The sequence below is a fragment of the Rhinopithecus roxellana genome, chromosome 3, assembly GCF_007565055.1.
Source record: "Rhinopithecus roxellana isolate Shanxi Qingling chromosome 3, ASM756505v1, whole genome shotgun sequence".
Lineage (NCBI taxonomy): Eukaryota > Metazoa > Chordata > Mammalia > Primates > Cercopithecidae > Rhinopithecus > Rhinopithecus roxellana.
Genome location: NC_044551.1, coordinates 76,933,347 through 76,959,937, shown reverse-complemented (window position 1 = coordinate 76,959,937; position 26,591 = coordinate 76,933,347). Strand labels below are relative to the sequence as shown.

The 26,591-nt window shown below is 37.7% G+C and overlaps 1 protein-coding gene across 1 annotated transcript in view; it reads right to left on the bottom strand.

Moving 5' to 3' along the window:
- The window catches only part of ST8SIA4 (ST8 alpha-N-acetyl-neuraminide alpha-2,8-sialyltransferase 4), a 100,907-nt gene extending 98,119 nt beyond the window's left edge, over positions 1-2,788 (bottom strand). Inside the window, 2 exon segments of the mRNA XM_010352969.2 lie at positions 2,291-2,574; positions 2,576-2,788. Of these exon segments, the coding sequence (XP_010351271.1) occupies positions 2,291-2,574; positions 2,576-2,689 (398 nt within the window). The 5' untranslated portion in view covers positions 2,690-2,788.
- Between the last annotated feature and the right edge of the window lie 23,803 nt (positions 2,789-26,591).

Genomic DNA, 26,591 nt, shown 5'->3' with positions numbered 1-26,591 from the left:
TTCCTGGAGCTCCAACTCCATCCACAGTCTCGGTCTCTCAGGAAGAGCCAAAGCAGCCAGGACGCTACAGGCACGGGTGTAAGCGCGATGTTCTCGGTCAGCCCTCTGCCTCACCCCACCAGACTGCCATTGCGGGTTTTAATTAAGAAGGAGGAGCCACTTGCCAACTGAGCGTTGAAAGTGACTTTGGGGTGTGTGTGGGGGGGCGGCGGGGAGGGACGAAAGGGGCCTGAGTCCTGCATGCAATAAAGGCTTGCCCCTGTCTTCTCACTCATTCTTTCCCCCTCGCCGCCGGCGCTCTGGGAGCAGGGGATAGCCCCAGTGCGCGCCTCTCTTCCTGTTTGGTTAACTCAAGCGCCTGCCCCAACGCCTTCTCAGCCAAGCTGGGAGGAAACTGCCTCAGCTTGAAAAGGATGCGGGCAAAAGCCCAGCCCGGCTAGCTCAACTGCCGCGCCCGTGCCCACCTCCTCTTCTTTAACGCCTAGGGCTGCTTCCACCAGCCGGCGACGTCCAGGAAAGGCCACAGGAGAAATGACACCCGTGCAATGTGGAGTGTCCCGGCTCCACTTCCCCCGCAGGGATTCGAGGCGCGCTCCTTTTCCTGGCCACGTTTTAGGGAGGCTGGGAGACGGACACCTCGGCAGTATCTGGCGACCCTCTCCTCACTCGCCCCGCCCACTTCTGCTCTCCAGGGTCCGAGCCAAGGGCCCGAACCCTCGGAGCCCTAGTGAACCTTGGCCGCTTTGTCTGAGATCAGGCTTATCCTCCTAGCTCACTGCCCGGGAGGGAACAAAGAGCCTCGACCCTCACGTTCTAGTCTCTGCCTCTCATCGGAGCCCCACGCGCCCATTCATCACCTTTCTAAAGACCCCTTTGTCTGCCTGGCAAGCACAGGTCTGCAAGGTATGCCCACGCCCCTGCCCAAAGTCCTGCTTTTCTAACAATTGAGCCAGATTGGATATTCAAGCCACCCAGTCTTGTGTAAACGACCTCATACCGGTCTTTTTTACCCCCTCAGAATAGACCATGTTTAGATTCGTTGATGCATAACGACCATTCCAGTCCATTTCTTGCTAGCTTTTTCATTCTCTTCCAGTCCCCATTGACTGTGCTACTGTTATCCTGGTTGTCTACAGAATAGCAAGTCCTTCTGTAAGGATAAACCTGCATCTTGCTCACTTAAATAAATGCTTATTACCTAGGGAGCAGGAATATTAAGAAATGGAGTGCAGGAAGTTTAAGAGCATGTGTGTGTGTTAGCAGTCCCATCACACACACACACACAAACACACACACACAGACACACACACGCAAGGACTGTTTTCTTTGTTTTAATCAACGTCAGATAAAAATATAAACTGGGCAGGCATCTCTGATGGTGTGTAGCTTCTGATAGAGGACGCCTCTAAACCGGAACAAGGAGGACTTCCGAAACAGGACTTTGAATAGAGTTGACAATCGTGTTCACATCCTCAGAAAAAGGCTTCCAGGCTATGTCAGCAACACAAAGTTGCACCACCTCCTGGGTGAACTTCAAAGACACAGAGGCCAGCGGGTGGAAGGAAGTGTGATATTTAGAGAACTTAATGGGGCGGGGGAGAGTCTGAACTCATCTAGACAAACTAAAAAAAAAAAAAAAAAAAAAAAAAAAAAAGCAGAAATATAGTCTGTGTGAAGCTACAGTACCCAGTTTCTTTCTAAAACTGTAACCATGACGCCCATGCGTTTTACCCATAGAAGAACAAATAAGGAAGTATTCTTAGTGGTACTGGAGTTTCTAACTCAAATTATAATACATTAGTCTATCCAACGTCAAAAAGAAAAAAAAAAAAAATAGAGAAACAGAGTATACCTATTTCCTGCTTTCTAAGCTTTAGCTTCAGCCCTTCAAGAAACCATCTATCTCCAGTATCTCCTTAGGTGATAGGACAGATAAAATAGGCAACCGTTTGGTGAATAAAGACATCTCTCTCTGTCCACAGATTAAAAGGACAAGGGCACACGTTCTTTGTTGACACTTCTGCAGTGACTTCTCCTTTGACGTGAGAGCACCCAGGGCCAACACAACTGTCACCACAACCGCACAGAGCAAGTTGAACTCATACTGGGAACAGCTTAGAGAAGCACGCACATCTCAACAACAGCCTTTGTTATTTAATTCATGACACTAACCACACGCAAGCTCAAACAAACACACACGCTATCCTAACCACCACTCTACCCTCTAATATTCACATTTCATTTATGGCTTGACTTTTTGTCATATCCTGAAATGAAGCTTTGCATTTACCCGATGAGTTGCGTCTCCTGGTGCTCCTCAGTTCTTGCTATTTCTTTTGTCTTATAAAAGATCAGGAGCAGACTTATTGTGCAGATCGTCCACCTCTTCCTAATGGAGCGCATCTTGGGTGCCCGGGAAAGTCCTGGTTGCCCCAGCTCCGGCACCTTCTCTTGATATAAAGACTCCGTTTTGGGGAGATAGTCGCGGGGGTGAAATCTGTAAAATGCGAGGAGAGCTTGGAGCTGGGATCCCAGGATCAGATCGCTGGGGTCTTCTGTGGCCGAGCTCCCTCTTGTCCTCCAGCGCTGCCCAGCGACCTCTCGCCCCGTTCGCGCCAGCTCTGCCAGGGTCGCTCAGCGCCTCCTCCCTGGGGCTCAGTTTTCTTTTCAGATGAGACACCTTGTGCATTGGAGGTGGCGGCAGCTTCTGAAGCTGGGTTCGGGGGCGTCACTGGCCCTTCCCTCTTGCTAGGAGATAAACGCTGCGCAAAGCCAATCACCGGGCTAAGGGGGCGGAGGCTGCTTGGAGAGTAACGTCCCCGGCTCTGTCTGCTCTGTGCCGGGAGAGGAAGCTCACAGTGCTACGCGCCTGCGAGCTCGCGCACATACCCATATACATACATACATACGCACACACACGTACACACAGAGCCACACATACTCTCCTGGGACATCAAAGCATCAGCTCTCTGGACCTGGGGGCTCCAAGATAGTCTATCCGCATCTAGGTGAGACGGCACCTCGCCTGGGGACAGATTACAAAAGCGTCCCGCCCGAGGAATGCTTCAGGTAGAGCTAGGGGTGGATTGCAAGAGTAGTACCTTCTTTCAATCGCTTTTGCTAAACACACACCCTCACACGCAAAAACAAGCCCTCCGAGGTGGAGTGAAACGGGGTGCCGGGGTGCGGATGGCGTTGGAAGGAAGAAGACTTTTATTATTGCACCAGCAGCTCAATCTGGAAAGAGACGCATGAACCTGTTAGGCGATCAGCCCACTCTGCATGGGTGGTGGACGACGACCCTGGCTCAGCATTCTGAAGGGAACAAGTGATGATAGAGGTGTCATTAGAAATTTCATGGATATTTATGCCCCTCCCTTTAATTCTCATTTGGAAACTCCTCACGCAGAAGTCAAGGAAACTCCAGTCCCGCTTAAACTTCATTGCGGAGAAACAGGGTTCTGAAAAAAAAAAAAAAAAAAAAAAAGCAGCTACCACGGACCACTGTTTTAAACGCAAATACACCCACACACATTCGGATACCAAGAAACGAAGGAAAGAAAGAAGGAAAGGAAAGGGAGGGGAGGAAGGAAGAACAAAGTCCTCTCCAAAAGTCTCAATTATATATACATATATATATATATACAGCCTCTGATTGTCACCTCTCCTCTGTCCTACCATTTTTCGTACTTGTATTGGGTGGCAGGGACACTTTTCAAGAGTTCTGTGTTCGAGCGCTTACTTTGAGTACCTCTCCCCCATCCTTTGGTCCTTGCCCTCACTGGAAGAGATGCTTGCTACTCTGTTAGTACCACGCCTTGGTCCCGGTCTTTAATGTGGTCTGGTAGGTCGGGAGGCACGTCTAGCATGAGACAAGGTATTGGAACCAGGATTTCCCTCATCTGTATGCGCCCGTCCCCAGCTCTCTGGTCGCCAGAGTTTCTCTCTAGTTGAATTCCTTGTTCCTTCAGGTTGAACAGTAGCTTCAGCGGTCTTTCATGCTCAGAAATGATGAGGCCCAAGTCCAATCTTCCCTCCCGCCGGAAGTAAGAAGGGGAATTCTGAGTTGCTTGTCGCCTGACAGCTTAATATAGCAACGAAAACTGCCAGCATCTTTGCTTAAAAACCTGAAGTTCCCTCCAGTGTTTACCATACTTCCTCTAGAGTTTAGGAAGTTAAGAACTTGTGAGATCTTGAGTTTCCTCCTCGCAGCACAGCGAACGGGGTCGGGTATAAAAATGCTCCAAGGAGCAAGTAATTACGAACCTTTATTGACACTACAAGTGGCCTGCAGGGAGCATTTCGAGTTTATTGATGTCTAGGCAAATCTAGCCTGCATTAATGCATTTCCGTTGGACTGACTTCTGTTAGACTCACTTTTATTCTGGCAAAAACTGCCAGAAAAAAACAGCTTCTTATTCAAGTTAAAAGAGTTCGGGGGCTGAGGGCAGGGGTCGGGTGGGATAGGGATGCGTGGTGAGGATGCTAATTTATCAAGGATAAACTGATTTGTAAACAGTAGACAACTATATTTTAGATTATAAGTAAAACACCACTCTCTGTCAGGGATAGAGTAATAAGTATCATTTCATTAAACTACTTATTTCTTACGCAATTATTATGGGGCAGGCACTGTGTGAGGGGATGGGAGCACAAAGATGAACAAAACGTAGCATCTAGTCAGACATAAATCCTACTCACTCAAAGGGGGACATCTTTTAAAATAATAATTTACAGTATGGCACCATGAATCAGAGACATCATTTGAAATATACATGGTATCTGAGTAAGCTCCTGGGTTGAAGCACGTGGAGTGTTTAAGCCTTTTGAAGCCCCGAAGATGAGTTTCCTGGTGAAGGGAACACACAGACCCGTTTTCAAAGCTGACAAGGGATTAAGCCAAGCAGAGGGAGGATAGAACATTGCAAGTGGAAAGGGAGTATGCGCAACTCCAGAGAGGAATAAAACGCTGGCGCTTTGGGGCAACTTTGTAGTGGCTCAGTACTGTTAGAAGGGAAAGTGGTAAGGGAGAATGCTGGTCCAAAAGTTTAGGTGTGCTCATAATATTCTGTGGCTCCAGAGTGTGGAGCTGTCTTCTCTAATGAGAAAGCCACAGAAAATTTTCAAGAGGAAAGTGAGTTTAATTTATGTATTAAGCTTTAAATTACATTAGGGGAAACTACTTACCTAGCCAAAACAGGAAAAAAAAAAAAAAAAAAAAGAGGGAAACTAAAGCAACCGAGAACTAGTTATAGGAACACACAAGACAAATTTAAATGCCCAGAAGAAGAGTAAGTGAGCTCTCCAACTGTATAATGCTGCTGTTTCTGAATTTTTTAAGCACAGAACTTTTTATATTAAGGTGAGCAGTTCTGAATGACTGATAACTGTTCAGCGAGACTCCAGGAATTCTTCTTCCCAAATTAAAGCAATTTAGTGTTTGGAGTGTAATTGAATGTCCTTTGTTTAATATTGTTAGACTCATTAAATATATAGCCATTATAATTTACCAATTGAAAAGAAGCCATACAGGCCAACACTTAGACCAAAGTGAGTACAGTATGGTTTTTCTCGATATGTAAGTAGGTGCAAGAACTATAAATATTGGATAAAAAGTCTTGTCCATATAAGAAGTCTTTTGGAATTAACTTCTTCTATTAGAATGCTTAGTTTGATGTTCCTGAGCAAATAAGGTTGTTTCTAAATTTTCATTTGATCTTTGGATTGTAAGTTCTTCAATAAAGAGAATATATTTGTCTTTATTCAGCACAATTCTGCAATTATACAATAGCCTATAAATAAATAATGTGAGTAATGGCAGCTGGTTTTAAAATTCTACTTTATCCTTTGACTTAATGTAAATTCATATTTTCATTGCTGGCTATATTCTCAAATCTAATTGGCAAGAAATGAATAGATATGTGCAGTCTCATGGTGGAGTTTTTAATGACCCGTGACATTTTTAATAGACTATATTTTTTCAAAAACATTAGGTGTATAGCAAAATTGAACAGAAAATACAGAGAGTTCCCATATAACTCTACCTTCTTCCCATACTTACAGCCTCCCTATCAACATTCCTCATCAGAGCAGTACATTATTTTTTACATTCAATGAACCTACATGTATATACATTATCACCTACAGTACATGGTTCATATTAGGATTCATCCTTGGTGTTGTACATTTTATGGGTTTTGCCAAATATATACTGAACATATATTCACCATTATAGTATAATACAAATTAGTGTTACTGCCCTAAAAATCCACTGGAATCTGATTATTCATGCTTCTTTCTCACTGCCCCTCACCCCAGGCTCTGACTTCCCTAATATTTTTACTGTCTCCATAGTTTTGCCTTTTCAAGTGTCATACAGTTGGAATCATACAGTATGTAGCTTTTTGTGATTGGATTCTTTGACTTAGTAATATGACTCATTTTTTCTTCTTGGCTAAAAAACAGATTTTTTTTTTCATGGCTTGAAGGTTCATTTTATTTTAGCACTAAATAAAATTCACTAGAGGGATATACCAAAGTTTATCCATTCGCTCACTGAAGGACATCTTTATTGCTTTCAAGTTTGGTCAATTATGAATAAGGCTGCTGTAAACATATGTGTACAGTTCTTCGTGTAGATGCAAAACTTTCATCCCATTTGGGTATATGGAAAGAAATAAGATTGTTGGATTATATGGTAAGAATATGTCTAGTTTTGTAAGACACTGCCCAAGTGGCTTCCAAGGTGCCTGCACAATTTTGCATTCCCATCAGCAATGAATGAGAGTCCTTGTTGCTTCATATCCTTGCCAACATTTGCTGTTGTATTGGTTTAGAGTTTGACCACTGTATTAGATGTGTAGTAGTTGTATCTTACCTATGTTACTGTTGTCTTAATTTGCAATTTCCTAATATTATATGCTGTTGAGCAATGTACACATGTTTATCTTCTTTGGTAAGTTGTGTGTTCAGAACTTTTGTTCAGGTTTTTAATCAGGTTGTTCATTTTCTTACTATTGAGTTTTAAGAGTTCTTTCTATATTGTGAATAACAGTTCTTTATCACATCTCTTTTTTGAAAATATTTTCTCTCAGTTTGTGGCTTGTCTTTTCATGCTCTTGACAGTTTCTTTCACAGAGCAAAGGGTTTTAATATTAATGAAGTCCAACATATTAATTTTTATTTTATTGATGATTCCTTTGATGTTTATTTAAAATCTAAACCTAAGATAAACTAGATTTTTCAGATATGTTATCTTTTAGGCATTTTATCATTTTCTGTTTAGGTCTATAATCTGTTTTGAGTTGTTTTGTGAATCAAGAAAAGTTTGTGTCCAGATTTTTATTTTTTATCATGTCAATGTCTAATTGTTTCAGCACCATTTGTTGAAAAAGCTGTCTTCTCTCCATTGTATTGTCTTTGCTTCTTTGTCAAAGAAACAAAGGTTAAATATATTGGGTGGGTCTATTCTGGGCTTTCTATTCTGTTCTATTGATCTGTTTGTCTATTCTTTCACCAATACCACACTCCCTTGACTGCTGGAGCTTTATAGTAAGTCTTGAAATAGGGTAGCATCAGCCTTCCAACTTTATTGTTTTCCTTTAATATTGTGTTAGCTATTCTGGGTCTTTTGTCTCTCTGTATAATCTTTGGAATGAGTTCGTTGTCATCTAAGAAAATCTTATTGGGATTTTCATTGAACTTTCACTGAATCTATGTATCATGTTGGGAAGGAATGATATCTTGACAGTTTGAATATTTCTAGCTGTGAGTATGGGCTATCTCTCCATTTATTTAGCTGTTCTTTAATTTATTTCATTAGATTTTTTTTTTTACCTTTCCTCATGTGGATCTTAACATATTTAATTAGTTTTATACCTGAATATTTTATTGTTTGGCTAGTTAATGTAACTGACACTGTGTTTCATTTCAAATTCCAATTGCCCTTTGCAGGAACTCAGGGTATATATTTTTTTGATAATGGCAATGTTAAATAGTGTACATTTCAGAGTTTTTTTTTTTTTTTTTTTTTCAGAGAAAAAGAACCAATAATATTTGCATGGATAGTGAAAATGAGATTTATTTTAAGGAATAGACCTCATGATGTGTGGGCTGGCAATTCCAAAACCCTGCAGAGAAGGCTGACAGGCTGGAGACCTAGGGAAGAGCTATCTTCATGTCTGAAGACAGTCTAGAGGCAGAATTCCCTCTTATTCAGGGTACATCAATCTGTTTTTAACTAAGACCATCAACTGATTGATTTAGGCCCACCCACATTATGGAGGTAAATCTACTTTACTGATAGTTTTAACTGATTTAAAGTTAATTTTATTTAAAAAATACTTTCACAGCAACATCTGGACTGGTGTTTGATTACATATCCAAGTACCATGGCCTAGCTAAGTTGACACCAAAAATTAAAAAGTTGAAATTTTTATTTGTGATTATATGATACGGTGAGGATTATTCATGCTTAGTTTTTACCTATGAATGAGGAAAAGCATATAAATGAGAAAACTGCTGTTAACCATTGAGCAATTGTTTCTCTTTCATTTCTTTCCAGACAAAACATCTAGTTTAAGTATTTGTTTCTAAATTAATTTTTATCTACATGAATTCCTATAAAATATTAATATTTTTCTGTATGTGTATTCACATACATTCTTCTTCTGTTACATTTTTTCATCCATAATAACCAGATATAATAAGCTTACAACAGAAAGATGACCTTGACATTAGGTAAAAGACAAAATCATGAATCTAGTACAATTTCTGAAAGAACAGAAAAATTCCATCATTGTCCTTATCAATTCCTCCTCATTGTTTGACCTGTGTAACTTAGAGCATTATCCTTTGCATTTAGCACTCTGATCTCTCTTTAAACATGAATGTCCTTGCAAGAGGCAATTCTTAGGTAACATTAGTCAAATAGTCTTCAATTTGTAATATCCATTTTGACTGTCCTTTGAAAGAAATCTTTTAACTACTGTTGATCAAACATTCAATTTGTAATAAGCACTTCAATTGCTCACAATCCACATTTTAGTTGTTTATCTACAGTTATCTCCTTTAGTTATATAGTCCAGGTTAGCATTGTTTTATTTTCTACTGTATAGACCCCTAAAATGTTGTAAACAAACAAATAGACTACCTCATACATGTTTTGGGAAATCACAGATGTCCTATTTTAACATCTAGCAATATATTGTCTTTTCTTTGTTTTCTTTCTGCTGTGTTTTTCTGATCAAATGTGATAAGAGGAACTGTCTGGTAGGAACAGAGTAATCAGTAAACAAAATATCCCTCCAACCTGCTCTCCTATTGAAAAGTGGTCATTTATTAGGCAATCTTCTATGTCACTATCTCTAGGAAATTTATTGTTTGGAGTTGTAATTTCTTCATATTTGTGGGCTTTTTAAAAGTTCTCACTTGTATCTGGTTTAGCCAACTTATTTCACCTGTCATAGGATCTTTCCTCTCTCATATTGTCCAATCCAATCTCCCACTTAATTTCTCCATTAGAGTAACTCATCTTCCTTTTATTCTATTTTTAACCCTTCATATTTAAAGCAAAAGAAGAAATAATGGTACATATTATGCAAGGCTAAAAATGTATTTGTGTAAGTCTATGTCTTTTGAGATCTACACATCTACATAACAGCTTTTATAGTTCCAATAAAAACAGTGAGTATCACGGAAAAATATTGCATCAAAGTACACATTATTACATGGAGCAGTTCTATGTACATTGAATTTTGTAAAGGAAATGACATTTTAAATATTCTTTTAGTATTTATTGTTTGAATGTTATAAAAATAACAATACTGAAATCATTAATAACTGCAGACTGAGTGATGGATATAGCCTGCAGAAGACTTTTGTTTCTTTGTAAATTGGGTTGAAATAAAACACACACACACACACACACACACACACACACACACACACACTGCCAATACTTCAAATTGCTTTTCAGAAATATCATACAATTTGTTAATGCCAGACTTACCTACTCTAAGAGTAACAATTAGATGGAGTTGTGTAACAGTTGTGTCATCTTACTTTATCTTAAATTTTTGTTTATTCCAAAATTTTTATTCAGTGATTTGATTTACTTGGACCCTGCATGAATCTGAGTTTGCAATCCTTAAAGTGAATACTTCTATTATGATACACAAATTTCATAACTGACCTGCTTAATAGATTAAAATGTTAATAATCTTAGCATTTGTAACATGAATAGTTGAGGAAATAACTAAATAAAACTCGTATGAACTAGAGTTTGATGCCAACTCTAGAGATGCCTTATCAGTCAGCAGGAGAAAGTTGCTCTGGGAGAATGAATCAATAGACACTTATTGGAGGGAGCCTGTGGGAATACAAGAAAAATAATGAGTCTTATTCACATCTGACCTGTGCCTACCCAACATAATATAAATAATTGATCTCTCTCTGTATTTCCACAATTATAATTGCCTACATTTCACCAGAAAACTTTATGTCAATATCTAAGGATAGCATAGATATTGTGTTTAAGCACATTATGATTATGAATATCAAAGTTTATGCAAATTGTGACAGCTTATATTAGTTGTTGTCTGATTGTAATCCCATCAATAGAAAAAAAACAAAGAAATACGTATTAAACTCTACCAAAAGATCCAAACTATCAGGATTTTTAATAACTTTTGTATGACCTACATGTAAAGCTATTTGCTTTGTGACTACATGTCTTACATGGGAACATGAAGAAGGTAACAGAGTGGATTTTTCCAATTATGTTTTTGGCAGATGAATAAACTTAAAGTGAGTTCTCAGGAATGAATTGATTATTGTAACTTTTTTAACGTGTAAAATTCTTGTGAACACTAACATAGAACCTATAGAGATCTTGAATATGTAGTGTGTAGCTAATATTACAAATGGCTGCTGTATCTCTACTAAGGTGAGCAGAGAGGTTTGGAGAATTGATGTTTTTTTTTTTTTTTTTTTTTTTTTTTTTTTGATGGTGTCTCGCTCTGTCGCCCAGGCTGGAGTGCAGTAGTGTGATCTCGGCTCACTGCAAGCTCCATTTCCTGGATTCAGCCATTCTCCTGCCTCAGCCTCCTGAATAGCTAGGACTACAGGCGCCCGCCACCACACCCAGCTAATTTTTTTTTTTATTTTTAGTAGAGATGGGATTTCACCGTATTAGCCAGGATAGTCTCAATCTGCTGACCTCATGATTCCCCCTCCTTGGCCTCCCAAAGTGCTGGGATTACAGGCTTGAGCCAACACACCCGGCCGATGATTCTTGTTCATGGATGCTGAGATCTCTTTGAAGATGTAGTCACCTATAGGAAGCATCAAAAACAGCCTTATATCTGGAAATCTCTATGACAAATGGTAGAACCAGCCCAAATAGGCACTTCAAACTAACAGTTGATTCAACTACCCACCTAATCAGGTGGCATATATATTCACAATCTGTTGTCAAGGGGTTAAAGATGAGACTAAAAACCCAAAGAAGACTTTGGAAATCATGTATGTTTACCTGCTCTCTTTACATATAAAAAACTGAATTAGTGTTAGCAAGTGATCTGCATTTGGTATTCATTCATTCATTAATCAAAAAATCTTTCCTGTGTACATGCTCTTTGCCAGGCATTATACTAGACACGAAGGATATAGCAGAATACAAAACAGAAAAACATCCTCCTCTTGAGGGCTATAATTTTTAGATGTAGAAAGGTATAATAAAAGGGAAAAAATGGAGGTAATTATTGTGATTAGTGCCATGAGGGAACCAACAGGGCAATGTAACCAAGAGTAATAAAGGAGCTTTTCTTTGAATAGGATTTCCATCCAAGGGCTTTCCGAGGAGGTGACATTTGAATTGAGACCTGCAGAATAAGAGCTAGCTATGAACAGACAGGGGAAAGAGCCTTATAGTCTGAAAGAATAGAAAGTGCAAAGATCAGGAAGTGGAAATTGTCTAGGCAGAAACGTCAGGAAATAAAGAATACAATGGAAGCCATTATATTGAGCACAATAAATTAAGAAAGATAGAATAGTATATAGGGATGGATTTATTGAAAGCAAATTTCTGAAATAATTATACCAAATTCTAAAACAGCATACTGATTTAAGACACGTAATATTATTTTTAGGCAGTGAAGAATTTAAAGAGAGTCCTGTCAATACGGTTATATGACTATTTTCAGTTAAGTTCAGTTGTATCGAGTTTAGACACAGAAAATGTATGTACTTGAGTTCAAGTAGTGAAGAGAAAACAAGAGTTGTAAGTGCTTAAAAACTCGTGAGAATAAATATGAACGACCAAATAAATTTAAGACAGTAACAAAGAGAGTGAAAACAGAAAGGGAATCATGCATAAAGATAAAATCTAAAGCTCCCTGGGATGAAGTCTCAATTTTGAGATACTACCAGGGAAGCTGAGCTGAAAAGATGGGAGATATTTAGTAATACTGAGAAAGCGAGATGGTTACAACTTGGATTTCTGGGGGAAAATAAGTCACTGATGTACAAGAGTGTTTCCATGGGAACAGAAGACTAAATCAAGGTGAAACCAGATTTTGCTAGATGTGAGGGAGTAAAAAGATGGAGAGAGACTAAGTTTTTGAAGAGCTCATCAATACAATTATTTAACTCACTAAGAATAATAATAAGTATGGATTACATGAGCTGTGCATGACTTTAATTTCTGGGGAAGAACAGGTTATCTGTAGATGACAGCGTGAGGAGTAGTAGAGAAAAATACAACTGGTGGTGTAATCTCCAAAGGACATGAAGAGATGTTTTGTATATGTAATGGAGAACCAAAAACATACCTTTCCTATTCCTGGCCATGACTTAGATGACATGACAAAGAAAAGCAGCCTTCACTTTTTAAGCTCGTGCTGAAGTAGGAGAGATCTCTCCTCAAAGGCTCAGGAGTGATATTAAGTGATGAGACTACTACTTTATTTAATCATGTGTTACTAAAACCAAAAGGCAAAGAAATCATACTTTTTAGTAACTTGGGATTGCAGAGTATTCTTATTTTTTATTAATGTGAATTTTAATAAATTTAAAATTGTTATTTTTGTTCAAGCAGTGAACTTTTTTACTCTTGACATGTCATTTAGGATGGATTCAAATTTGCAATTCAAATTTGTTGTTAAAATGTTTCATCTTGATTTTTTTCTAACCTAGTATATGAATTTTATCAGTTGGCCTTATTGATAACAAACAACCCCCCAAATGACAGTGGCTAAAACTGACATTGATTTATTGTTCCAGACAGATATCCATGGCTGTAGATCAACTTCTGTGGTTCTGTTCCCCTTGTCTTCTCACACTAGATTCCAGCCTCTTGAAGAAGTGGTCCTTATTTGGGACATCCAGCAAAAGAGACCTGTCAGAAACACTTGATGCCTTCTGAAGTTTTCTTTTTTTTTTTTTCTCAGATGTTTCTATATGTTTCATTCCCTCATATTCCATTGGTTAAAGCTTGAAATGTGGCCAGGCCCTAAATCAATGGGACAATAAAGTAGTACCTCTTTAAGGAGGGCTCTATATGCCACATGTTAATAAATGACTCAGGATAAAGCCCTTACTAGAAAGAGAACAGAACAAAAATTTAGCAGCAAAAATAAGGTCTACCACTGGAAGGTGGTATGATCCCTCATACAAGTTATGAAAATGTGGTAGATAAAGCATTGAGAGACTAATATTCAGGAGATAAGTCCATACTTGTTAAAGAGACATGTATCTGTCATGAATAAAATCCAAATGCTGACAACATCTTCAGGGTCCAACAGGAGAGAGGATTTAAGAAAAGAATAAATGTCAGGAATATTTTTTCTGAAAAAGTCTAGAAAATAAAAACAAATGAAACAATGAGAATAATACCGTCAGAAAAAGTAGATGGTTAGTTAGTATCTCTAAAATTCTGATAAGTTACAATTCTTTTATGGTAAAATTTTCATGATCTGATGTCTGGCCACCAAATTTACTGACTAAGGTACATCATTCTATCATCACTCCACAACTGTTCCATATGACAAAGGGCAGACAGGTATTATTAAACCCATGAAACAAAGAGCATGTTTTATTCATCTCAGGACGAAGATGGTTCTGCCCGATGTCTAAGTGTATTTGAAGGCTGATGGCCAAAGCTCTCTTTCCATAAAAAAGTGCTGAACTAGGAGCTGCCAAAATGTATTTTCAAGTTTCTTTTCTATAGGATTACTGGTTTAATCTTAATACTTTCTGATTGACCTGCTTATTGTTTAGCTTTCTTAATCCATATAATCAGTTTACATTTATGTATTCACAGCATGAACCTATCCTGTCTCATATAACATTGTATCTCTGCTCTTTAGTTTTAAAATTTCTCCCTGAAAAAGCAACCATTATTGCCTGGTGTGGTGGCTCACATCTGTAATCCCAAGCCTGTAATCCCAGCACTTTGGGAGGCCGAGACAGGCAGATCACAAGGTCAGAAGATCAAGACCATCCTGGCCAACATGGTAAAACCCCGTCTCTACTAAAATACAAAAACACAAAAAACAAAACAAAACAAAAATTAGCCAGGCGTGGTGGAACACGCCTGTAGTCCCAACTACTTGGGAGGCTGAGGCAGGGGAATTGCTTGACCCTGGGAGGCGGAGGTTGCAGTGAGTAGAGATTCTGCAACTGCACTTCAGCTTGGAGACGGAGTGAGACTCCGTCTCAAAAAAAAAACAAACAAACAAAAAAAAAACAATTATTCCCACTCCTTTCCTAAAATCTAGAGGGTTCACCTTCCAGAGAACTGACATCTTATTTACATATTCCCAAATCTTCAATTTGGAGAAAACTTCCCCTTATTTATATCACCTCAATTAATTAGTAATGTTTATATTTGAGAGATAGACTACAAAAAATATTGAATATCACATTAATAATCCAAAATGTCTTACTGATCAAGGCAGAAAGACTTAGAGACCAATGAGCTATGAGCATAAATATGTTCACAAAGGTATGATTATGACTTTGGTTATCCTTTCTCATTGTCCACTCTAGACTTTAGCCAGAATCAATTTTTCCTTCTCTTTTTTTTCAATTATACTTTCAATTCTAGGGTGCATGTGCACAATGTGCAGGTTTGTTACATATGTATACATGTGTCATGTGCTGTACCCATTAACTCGTCATTTGCATTAGATATATCTTCTAATGTTATCCCTCCCACCTCTCCCCCACCCCACAGCAGGCCACGGTGTGTGATGTTCCCCACCCTGTGTCTGTGTGTTCTCATTGTTCAGTTCCCACCTATGAGTGAAAACATGCGGTGTTTGGTTTTCTGTCCTTGAGATAGTTTGCTCAGAATGTTGGTTTCCAGCTTCATCCAGGTCCCTGCAAAGGACATGAGTTCATCCATTTTTATGGTTGCATAGTATTCCATGGTGTATATGTGCCACATTTTCTTAATTCAGTCTATCAATGCGTTGTGGAAAATGCGTTGTTTCCAAGTCTTTGCTATTGTGAATAGTGCTGCATTAAACATACATTTGCATGTGTCTTTATAGCAGCATGATTTACAATCCTTTGGGTATATATGCAGTAACGGGATGGCTAGGTCGAATGGTATTTCTAGTTCTAGATCCTTGAGGAATCGCCATGCTGTCTTCCACATGGTCAAACTAGTTTACAGTTCCACCAACAGTGTAAAAGGGTTCCCATTTCTCCACATCCTCTCCAGCACTTGTTGTTTCCTGACTTTTTAATGATCGCCATTCTAACTACTGTGAGATGGTATCTCATTATGGTTTTGATTTGCATTTCTCTGTTGGACAGTGATGATGAGCATTTTTTCATGTGTCTGTTGGTTGCATAAACATCTTCTTTTGAAAAGTGTCTTTTCATATCCTTTGACCACTTTTTGATGGGGTTGTTTGATTTTTTCTTTTAAATTTGTTTAAGTTCTTTGTAGAGTTTGGATATTAACCCTTTGTCAGATGGGTAGATTGCAACAATTTTCTCCTATACTGTAGGGTGCCTGTTCACTCTGGTGGTAGTTTCTTTTGCTGTGCAGAAGCTCTTTAGTTTAATTAAATCCCATTTGTCAATTTTGGCTTTAGTTGTTATTGCTCTTGGTGTTTTAGTCATGAAGTCCTTGCCCATGCCTATGTCCTGAATAGTATTGCCTAGGTTTTCTTCTAGGGTTTTTATGGTTTTAGGTCTAACATTTAAGTCTTTTATCCATCTTGAATTAATGTTTGTATAAGGTATAACGAAGGGATCCAGTTTCAGCTTTCTACATATGGCTAGTCATTTTTTCCCAGCACCATTTATTCAATGGGGAATCCTTTCCCCATTTCTTGTTTTTGTCAGGTTTGTCAAAGATCAGATAGTTGTAGATGTGTGGTATCATTTCTGAGACCTCTGTTCTGTTCCAGTGGTCTGTCTCTCTGTTTTGGTACCAGTACCATGATGTTTGGGTTACTGTAGCCTTGCAGTATAGTTTGAAGTCAGGTAGCATGATGCCTACAGCTTTGTTCTTTTGGTTTAGGATTGTCTTGGCAATGCAGGCTCTTTTTTTGGTTCTGTATGAACTTTAAAGTAGTTTTTTCCAATTCTGTGAAGAAAGTCATTGGTAGCTTGATGGGGATGGCATTGAATCTATAAATTACCTTGCGCAGTGTGACCATTTTCATGATAATTGATTCTTCGTATCCATGAGCATGGAATGTTCTTCCATTTGCTTGTGTCCTCTTTTATTTCATTGAGCAGTGGTTTGTAGTTCTACTTGAAGAGTTCCTTCACATCCCTTGTAAGTTAGATTCCTAGGTACTTTATTCTCTTTGAAGCAATTGTGAAAGGGAGTTCACCATGATTTGGCTCTCTGTGTGTCTGTTATTGGTGTACAGGAATGGTCGTGATTTTTGTGCATTGATTTTGTGTCCTGAGACTTTGCTTATCAGCTTAAGGAGACTTTGGGCTGAAACGATGGGGTAGAGGGGCAGAAGAATGAGCAGATGTTTTAAATTTGGTCAAGAGAAATCTATCAGCTTTTCTTCTACAGTTTGTGTTTTTTGTGTCCTGTCTAAAAACTCCTTTGCTCTCCACAGAGTTGTGTGTATATATATATATGCATACACATATATATACACACATATGTATATATGTGTATATATACACACATACATATACATGTATATATACACATATATATACACAACTCTGTGGAATGAATATATATACACACACACACACACACATATATATATATATATATATATATATATATATATATATATATATATATACTACTTCAGAGTTTTAGGTTCAATGTCAACGTCTTTTATCCTTTTCAAATTAATGTTTGTATGTTATATATTATTGGTTAAGATATACTTTGTCCATATAAACTTTGAGGTGTTTTAGCACTATTTATACAAAATACATTCTTTTCTCCTTAAACTATTTTGATATTTTCATTAAAACCCAGTTGGCCATGAGTAAAACTATTTTCAGAATTTATATTTTATTTTATTGATATATATGTTAATTGTTATACAAGCATAATACTATCTTGATTAATGTAGCTTAATAGTAAGTCTTAGAGTCAGTATAACATATCCTCCACTTCTCCAAAAGTTTTGTTTTCCTAAGTTCTTTGCATTTCCATACACATTTTAGAATCAGTTTGTCAATTTCTTAAAAAAAAAACAAAAAGCCTGTCATTATTTTGATTGGGATTGCAATGCATATATAAATCCATTTGTGGAGAAAAGGCATCTTGAAAACATCAAGTTTTCTAATCCATAAACATGGTGTATTTTTCCATTTATTTAGGTTTTAATTTATCTCAACTATGTTTTAAACTTTTTAATGGAGATGTCTTCCACATTTTATGTTAAATTAATTTCTAAACATTTTTTAAATACTAATTTGAATGGTAATTATATGCTGTTATTTTTCAATTATTTCTTGCTATTAAATAGAAATATAACTTTTTAAAAGGCATTAACCTTGCATTCAATAATAAATCTAAAATTATTCATTAGTTTCTTTGTCCACAGTTTCTTTATCCACTCGTCGATTGATGCACATTTGGGTTGGTTCCACGTTTTTACAATTGTGAATTGTGCTGCTATAAACATCTGTGTGCAAGTATTTCTTTCATATAATGATTTCTTTTTCTTTGGATAGATATCCAGTAGTGGGATTGCTGGATCAAATGGAAGTTCTACTTTTAGTTCTTTAAGGAGTCTCCACACTGTTTACCATAGTGGTTGTACTAGTTTACATTCCAACCAGCAGTGTAGAAGTGTTCCCTGTTCACTACATCCATGCCAACATCTATTATTTTTTGATTTTTTGATGATGGCCATTCTTGCAGGAGTAAGGTGGTATAGCATTGTGGTTTTGATTTGCATTTCCCTAATTATTAGTGATATTGAGCATTTTTTCATGTTTTTTGGCCATTTGTATATCTTCTTTTGACAATTGTCTATGCATGTCCTTAGTCCATGTTTTGATGGGATATTTTTTTCTTGCTAATTTGTTTGAGTTCGTTGTAGATTCTGAATATTAGTCTTTTGTCAGATGGATATATTGTGAAGATTTTCTCCCACTCTGAGGTTGTCTATGTACCCTGCTGACTGTTCCTTTTGCCATGCAAAATTCTTTTGCTTAATTAAGTCCCAGGTCAGAGAGATAGAATGTGAAGATTTTTTCCCACTCTAGGGGTTGTCCATTTACTCTGCTGACTGTTCCTTTTACCATGCAAAATCTCTTTCACTTAAAAGTCCCAGCTACTTATCTTTGTTTTTATTGTATTTGATTAAGGGTGCTTGGTCATGAAACCCTTGCCTAAGCCGATGTCTAGAAGGGTTTTTCTGATGTTATATTCTAGAATTTTTACAGTTCCAGGTCTTAGAGTTAAGTGTTTGATCCACCTTGAGTTGACTTTTGTGTAAGGTGAAAGATGAGGATCTAGCCTCACTCTGCTACACGTAGCTCGCCAATGATCCCAGCACCATTTGTTGAATAGGGCGTTTTTTTCCCACTTTATGTTTTGGTTTGCTTTATCAAAGATCAACTGGCTGTAAGTATTTGAGTTTATTTCTGGGTTCTCTATTCTGTTCCATTTGTCTATGCCTATTTTTATACCAGTATCATGCTGTTTTGGTGACTATGGCCTTATGGTATAGTTTGAAATCAGGTAATGTGATGCCTTCAGATTTGTTCTTTTTGCTTAGTCTTACTTTGGTTATGCAGGCTCTTTTTTGGTTCCATATGAATTTTAGGATTTTTTTTCTATTTCTATGAGGAATGATGGTGGTATTTTGATGGCAATTGCATTAAATTTGTAGATTGCTTTTGGCAGCACGGTCATTTGCACAATAGGGTTTCTACTTATCCAGGAGCATGGGATGTGTTTCTATGTTTGTGTTGTCTACGATTTCTTTCAGCAGTGTTTTGTAGTTTTCCTTGTAAAGGTCTTTCACCTTCTTGGATAAGTATATTCCTAAGTTTTTTGTTTGTTTGTTTGTTTGTTTTGTTTTGCTTTTTGCAACTATTGTAAAAGGGGTTGAGTTTTTGATTTGATTCTCTGCTTGGTAGTTGTCAGTGTACAGAAAAGTTACAAATTTGTGTACATTAATTTTGTATCCTGAAACTTTGCTGAATTCTTTTATGATTTCTAGGAGCTTTTGGGATGAGTCTTTAGGATTTTCTAGGTATAAAATCATATCATTATCCAACAGTGAGAATTTGATTTCCTCTTTACTGATTTGGATGCCCTTTATTCCTTTCTCTTGTCTGATTGCTCTGGCTGGGACTTCCAGTACTATGTTGAAAAGAAGTGGTGAGAGTCGGCATGCCTGTCTTATTCCAGTTCTCAGAGGGAATGATTTCAGTTTTTTCCCATTCAGCATTGTGTTGACTGTGGGTTTGTCATAGATGGCTTTTATTAGATTGAGGTATTTCCCTTCTATGGAGATTTTGCTGAGGATTTTAATCATATAGGGATGCTGATTTTTTCAAATGCTTTTCTGCATCTATTGAGATGATCAGGTGATTTTTAATTCTGTATACGTGGTGTATCACATTTATTGACTTCCATATGTTAAACCATCCCTGGTATGAAACCCACTTGATCTCGGTGGATTATCTTTTTGATGTGTTTTTGGAGTCGGTTAGCTAGTATTTTGTTAAGGATTTTTGCATCTATATTAATCAGGGATACCGGTCTGTTGTGTGTGTGTGTGTGTGTGTGTGTGTGTGTGTGTTTTGGTTATGTCATTTCTTGGTTTTGGTCTTAGGGTGATACTAGCTTCATAGAATGATTTAGGGAGGATTCTCTCTTTCTCTATCTTGTGGAATAGCATCAATAGGATTGGTATCAATTCGTCTTTGAATGCCCAGTAGAATTCAGCTGTGAATCCGTCTGGTCTCCAACTTTTTTTTGTTGGTAATTTTTTAAATTACCTATTCAATCTCACTGCTTGTTATTGGTATGTTCAGGGTGTCTAATTCTTCCTGATACAAGTTAGGAGGGTTGTATCTTTCCAGGAATTTATTCATCTCTTCTAGGCTTTCTAGTTTATGTGTGCAAATGTGTTCATAGTAGCCTTGAATTATCTTTTGAATTTCTATGGTGTTAGTTTTAATATCTCCTGTTTCATTTCTAATTAATCTTATTTGGATTTCCTCTCTTTTTTTCTTGGTTAATCTTGCTAATGGTCTATCACTTTTATTTATCTTTTCAATGAACCCACTTTTTGTTTCAATTTTATTTCTTTTTGTTTGTTTGTTTGTTTCAATTTCATTTAGTTCTGCTCTGATGTTGGTTATTTCTTTTCTTCTGCTGGGTTTAGGTTTGATTTGTTCTTGTTTCTCTATTTCCTTAGGGCATGACCTTAGATTGTCTATTTGTGCTCTCTCAGACTTTTTGATGTAGGCATTTAGGACTATGAACTTTTCTCTTAGCACTGCTTTTGATGTATCCCAGAGTTTTTGATAGGTTGTGTCACTATTATCATTCAGTTTGAAGAATTTTTAAATTTTCATCTTGATTTTATTGCTAACCCAATGATCATTCAGGAGCAGGTTGTTTAATGTCCATGTATTTGCATGGTTTTGCAGGTTTCTTTTGGAGTTGATTTCCGGCTTTATTTCACTGTGGTCTGAGAGAGTACTTGATATAGCTTCAATTTTCTTAGCTTATTCAGACTTGCTTTGTGGCTTATCGTATGGTCTATCTTGGAGAAAATTTTGCGTGTTGATGAAAAGAATCTATTTTCTGTGGTTGTTAGGTAGAATGTTCTATAAATATCTGTTAAGTCTATTTGTTCCAGGGTATAGTTTAAGTTCATTTTTTCTTTGTTAACTTTCTGTCTCGATGACATGACTAGAGCTGTAGGTGGAATATTGAAATCCCCCACTATTATTGTGTTGCTGTCTATCTCATTTCTTAGGTCTAGTAGTAAGTGTTTTATAAATTTGAGAGCTCCAGTGTTAGGTGCATGTATATTTAGGATTGTGAAATTTTCCTTTTGTACAAGACCTTTTATCATTATATAATGTACCTCTTTGTCTTTTTAAATTGCTGTTGTTTTAAAGTTTGTTTTGTCTGATGTAAGAATAGCTAGTCCTTCTCGCTTTTGGTGTCCATTTGCATGGAATATCTTTTTCCACCACTTTACCTTAAGTTTATGTGAGGTTTTATGTGTTAGGTGAGTCTCTTGAAGGCAGCAAGTAGTTGATTTGTGAATTATTTTCATTCTGCAATTCTGCATTTTTTAAGCAGAGCATTTAGGCTATTTACATTCAACATTATTATTAAGATGTGAGGTACTATTCCATTCATTGTGCTGTTGATATGTTTTCAGGATTTGTTTCAGGATTCAGAGCTCCTTTTAGCAGTTCTTATAATGCTGACTTGACAGTGGCATATTCTCTCGGCATTTGTTTGTCTAAAAGAGACTGTATCTTTCCTTCATTTACAAAGATTAGTTTTGCTGGATATGGAATTCTTGGCTGATAATTGTTTTCTTTAAGGAGACAGAAGATGGGGCCCCAATCCCTTTTAGCTTGTAGGGTTTCTGCTGATAAATCTACTGTTAATCTAATATGTTTCCTTTATAGATTACTTGGTGCTTTTGCCTCACATCTCTTAAGATTCTTTCCTTCATATTGACTTTAGATAACTGGATGACAATGTTCCTAGCTGATGATATTTTTGTGATAATTTCCCAGGTGTTCTTTGGCCTTCTTGTATTGGGATGTCTTGGTCTCTTGCAAGGCTGGGGAATCTTTCCTCGGCTATTCCCCCAAATATGTTTTCCAAACATTTGGACTTCTCTTCTTCCTCAGAAACACCAGTTATTCTTGTTTGGTCACTTAACATAATCCCAAACTCCTTGGAGGCTTTGTTCATTTTTTTCTTATTCTTTTTTCTTTGTCTTTGGATTGGGTTAATTTGAAAACCTTGTCTTCAAGCGCTCAACTTCTTTCTCCTGCTTGTTCAGTTCTAATGCTGAGACTTTCCAGAACATTTTTCATTTCTCTAAGTGTGTCCTTTATTTCCTGAAGTTGTGATTCATTTCTATTTATGCTATCTATTTCACTGAAGATTTCTCCCCTCATTTCTTCTATCATTTTTTTACAATTTCCTTAAATTGGACTTCATCTTTCTCTGGTAACTCCTTGATTAGCTTAATAACTAACCTTCTGAATTCTTTTCCAGGTAAATCAGGGATTTCTTCTTGGTTTGGATCCATTCCTGGTGAGCTACTGTGATTTTTGGGGGGTGTTAAATAACCCTATTTTGTCATATTACCGGAATTGTGTTTCTATGTCCTTCTCATTTCGGTAGGCTATGTCAGAAGGAAGGTCTAGGGCTCAAGGCTACTGTTCAGTTTCTTTTGTCCCACAAGGTGTTCCCTTGATGCAGTGTCCCTCTTCCTAGGGATGTGGCTTCCAGATAGCTGAGCTGTAGTGATTGTTATCTCTCTTCTGGATCTAGCCACCCAGCAGGTCCACCCGGTTCCAGGCTGCTACTGGGGGTTATCTGCACAGTGTCCTGTGACGTGAATCATCTGCAGGTATCTTAGCCATGAATATCAGCATTTGCTCTGGTGGAAGTAACAGGGAGGTGAAATGGACTCTGTGAAGGTCTTTAGTTTTGGTTGTTTAGTACACTATTTTTTGTGCTAGTTGGCCTCTTGCCAGGAGGTAAGCTTTCAAGAGAGCATCAGCTGTAGTAGTGTCCGATCTTAATGTCTTTCTTTAGACAACATGAATTAATGCAAATAGAACAAACATTAGCCCAATACAACAGTATAAAAGTTATATGCACCATGAACAATGTACTTTATACAAAACAAAAAGGATCCTGAATTCTAGAGTGGCAAGTTCTTTGAGCTTGTGTTATGAATTGAACATGTACATCCCCCAAACTCATGTGCTAAAATCCTAATTCCCCAATATGATGATATTAGGAAGTGGGGCCTTTGGAAGATCATAAGGGTGGAGCTCACATGAATGGGATTAGCACCCTTATAAAAGAGACCCATAGAGCTCTCTAGTTCTTTCTACCATGTTAGAATACAGCAAGAAGATAGCTATATATGAACCAGAAAGTAGACCTTCACCAGACATGTAATCTATTGGTGCCTTGATATTGAAATCCTCAGCCTCCAGAACTGGAGAAATAAATGTTTGTTTTTTAAGCTACCCAATCTATGATCTATGTTCTTTTGCTATAGCAATACAAACAGATCAAGATAGCTGGAAATTATTTTCATCTTCTTAGAGAACTATGAATGCATGGCTGGGGTTGGGGAAAGACTAGAAATACGTCACAATATAGGATATTGTGAGGGGAAATGGCATTATCCTGGAGAAATATAAGTGTCCAACAAATATTTTAGTGTGCCAGAAATCTCCCTTTATATTTAATTATGATCACTATGCTTTATCATAAATAAAGTACTCCAGATATCCAGGAGAGATTGCCAGGGACAATGGCTTTTTGCTCGATCAGAACTCCAGCTTCAATTCCGTATTACTAATATGGCACTAAAAATCTCCAAGTTTTTCTCGATTTAAATAAATTTGAGTCATCCTGTTTACCAATTAAGGCCTAAGCATTGGAATGAGCTAAAATTAATTATTATATTAATATGTTAGCTGATCAACATTTTCTGTAAGGATTATGCCTTATATTTGGTACAGGAAACAGACTGTGAGATGAAGACTTGAATGAGGAAAGTTGATTTACCAGTACGTTTGATATTAATATCTGTGTTGAAGTGAAGGAAGGAAGTTTGGGTAGAGAAAAAGAAAACTGTGATTCAGTCTTAACAACAGCCTCAGCATATCCACAGGGAACTCTGAATCTGAGAAGGACTTTCAGTGTTATCCAACCTTGAAGCACAGGGAGCAGGTCTTGATATCCATTTTCTTTTCTTTTCTTTTCTTTTCTTTTCTTTTCTTTTCTTTTCTTTTTCCTTTTTTTTTTTTTTTTTTTTTTTTTTTTTTTTTGAGATGGAGTCTCGCTCTTTCGCCCAGGCTGCTGGAGTGCAGTGGCGCCATCTCTGCTCACGGCAAGTTCCGTCGCCTCCCTGGTCCACCCCATTCTCCTGCCTCAGTCTCCCGAGAAGCTGGGACTACAGGCGCCCGCCACCACGCCCGGCTAGTTTTTTTTTTTTTTTTTTTTTTTTTTTTTGTATTTTTAGTAGAGACGGGGTTTCACTGTGTTCGCCAGGATGGTTTCGATTTTCTGACCTCGTGATCCGCCCGCCTCGGCCTCCCAAAGTGCTGGGATTACAGGCATGAGCCAGATATCCTTTTGTTGATCAGTCATAGGTGTGAGTTTCTTCAGGGTAGAAATGTTACCTCGAGGAGGCAGCTCTCTTTGACTTAAGGCAATTCATGGAGAGGGGCTCAGCAGGGAACCATTATCGGGTGACAGTTCTGAAGGAGATCTCTGGATTGTGTACCACAGCATACACTATGGTTCACCCCTTGTGCTATCTTAATCCACTTCCACCCTATGATACATTTCACACATATTTTATGTGACTCTTACTGTTCTATAATTCAAGAGAAACTTTCAAAACGAAGGGAAATGGGATAAATTATCACACCTGCTTCTGCAATTGGTCTTAAGACTTGAGGCTTCATCATGTAGATTTTCTATCATTATTACCTTTCAGAACCACTACTGATTAGGGTAGTAGTACAGCAGCTGATTAAGCTCAACTTCTATTAGTTGGACAAGACAAATTCCTTTATTATTATAAATGTAGGCAGAGATAGAGGGACTGGTATACCAGTGGTGAGTGTTATAAGGGTCTGGACCACTGCACATTCCTGATTTTAGATGTATCATTTCTATGTTACAATGTATTTCTCCTAGGCCTGCCTTGCTTATGACACGAAGGGTCTGACAGAACTCAGCTCATGATTTGCAGGGAAAATGGTCACTTAATTTCTTATGGTTAAGTATTTCTTCTATACCAGGGCCAAATAACATGCTAGAAGCAGAGGTTTTTTTTTTTTTTTTTTTTTTTTTTTTATGTTGCATAATTCTCCACTATGCCATAACTAACAAAGAATCATTACTCATTACCAAACCTCTGTATGAGAATCTGCCAGGTTGGTACAACTTTTACTTTTTCTAGCTTTTCTCTCCTGCAGAACGCTTTCCTGATCTGGACCTACTCAAAGATGGCAGGTATGCATGTCATTTTGTTAATAGCTTGTAGCAATATTCTTAAGTGTGAGAGATGTTACTTCTCTTTTCCTTTTCCACCACCCCCTGCTCTCTCTTTCCTTATCTTAATAGGCTCCATATATGAAAACTGGCTCAAGTTCAGAAACTATGTCAAGAACCATTGAATTTTATTGGAGATGCTGCCCTGAGTCTACTGACCATCCATGCTTGATTTCTTTTGATTATGCATATGGAGAAACTTTTGTCAGCTTCCCACCTGAGGATGCTGCTATCTATTAACTATCTCCATAACTCTCTGAGAGTCATGGCCTATAGGTGGCCATTCTGATTTTGCCACTAGTTATGACAACTGGTTCCATCCTGTTTCTGATGATTAAATACTACCTTTGGCCTACACATTATCAAGATTCTATTACCCTTTGTGTCATCAGGGAACCCAGTTCTGTAACAGTATTTATTACTCATAAGTCCTCCCAGTAGAGGGCAGGTGACATTGGGTTTCTCCAGGTGAATTGTATTTCTCTCCCTAGTACCTCACGTATTGCTTCAGCAGATGGGGCTTTTCTTCAGAATATGGTTAAATGGTTGATTTTCTGGCCTTACATATTATATTCAGTAGCTTGGCCACTTTTGTAAAATTTTAAACTCTTTTTTTGCCACGTCTGGCAGTTTTGGCATTTATACTTTACCTACTATAAACTACCACTTTCTCAAAACTGCTAAGAACTCAATCAGTATGTTAAGGCTGTTTTCTGAGGTTTTCATCAAAGTGTCAAATCCTTTTGGGAGAGTTTTCCTTTATCAATAAACGGGCCAGCCATTATCCATTCTCATGTTTTGCCTTCTTTGATACAAGAGCCTCTGGATACAGACC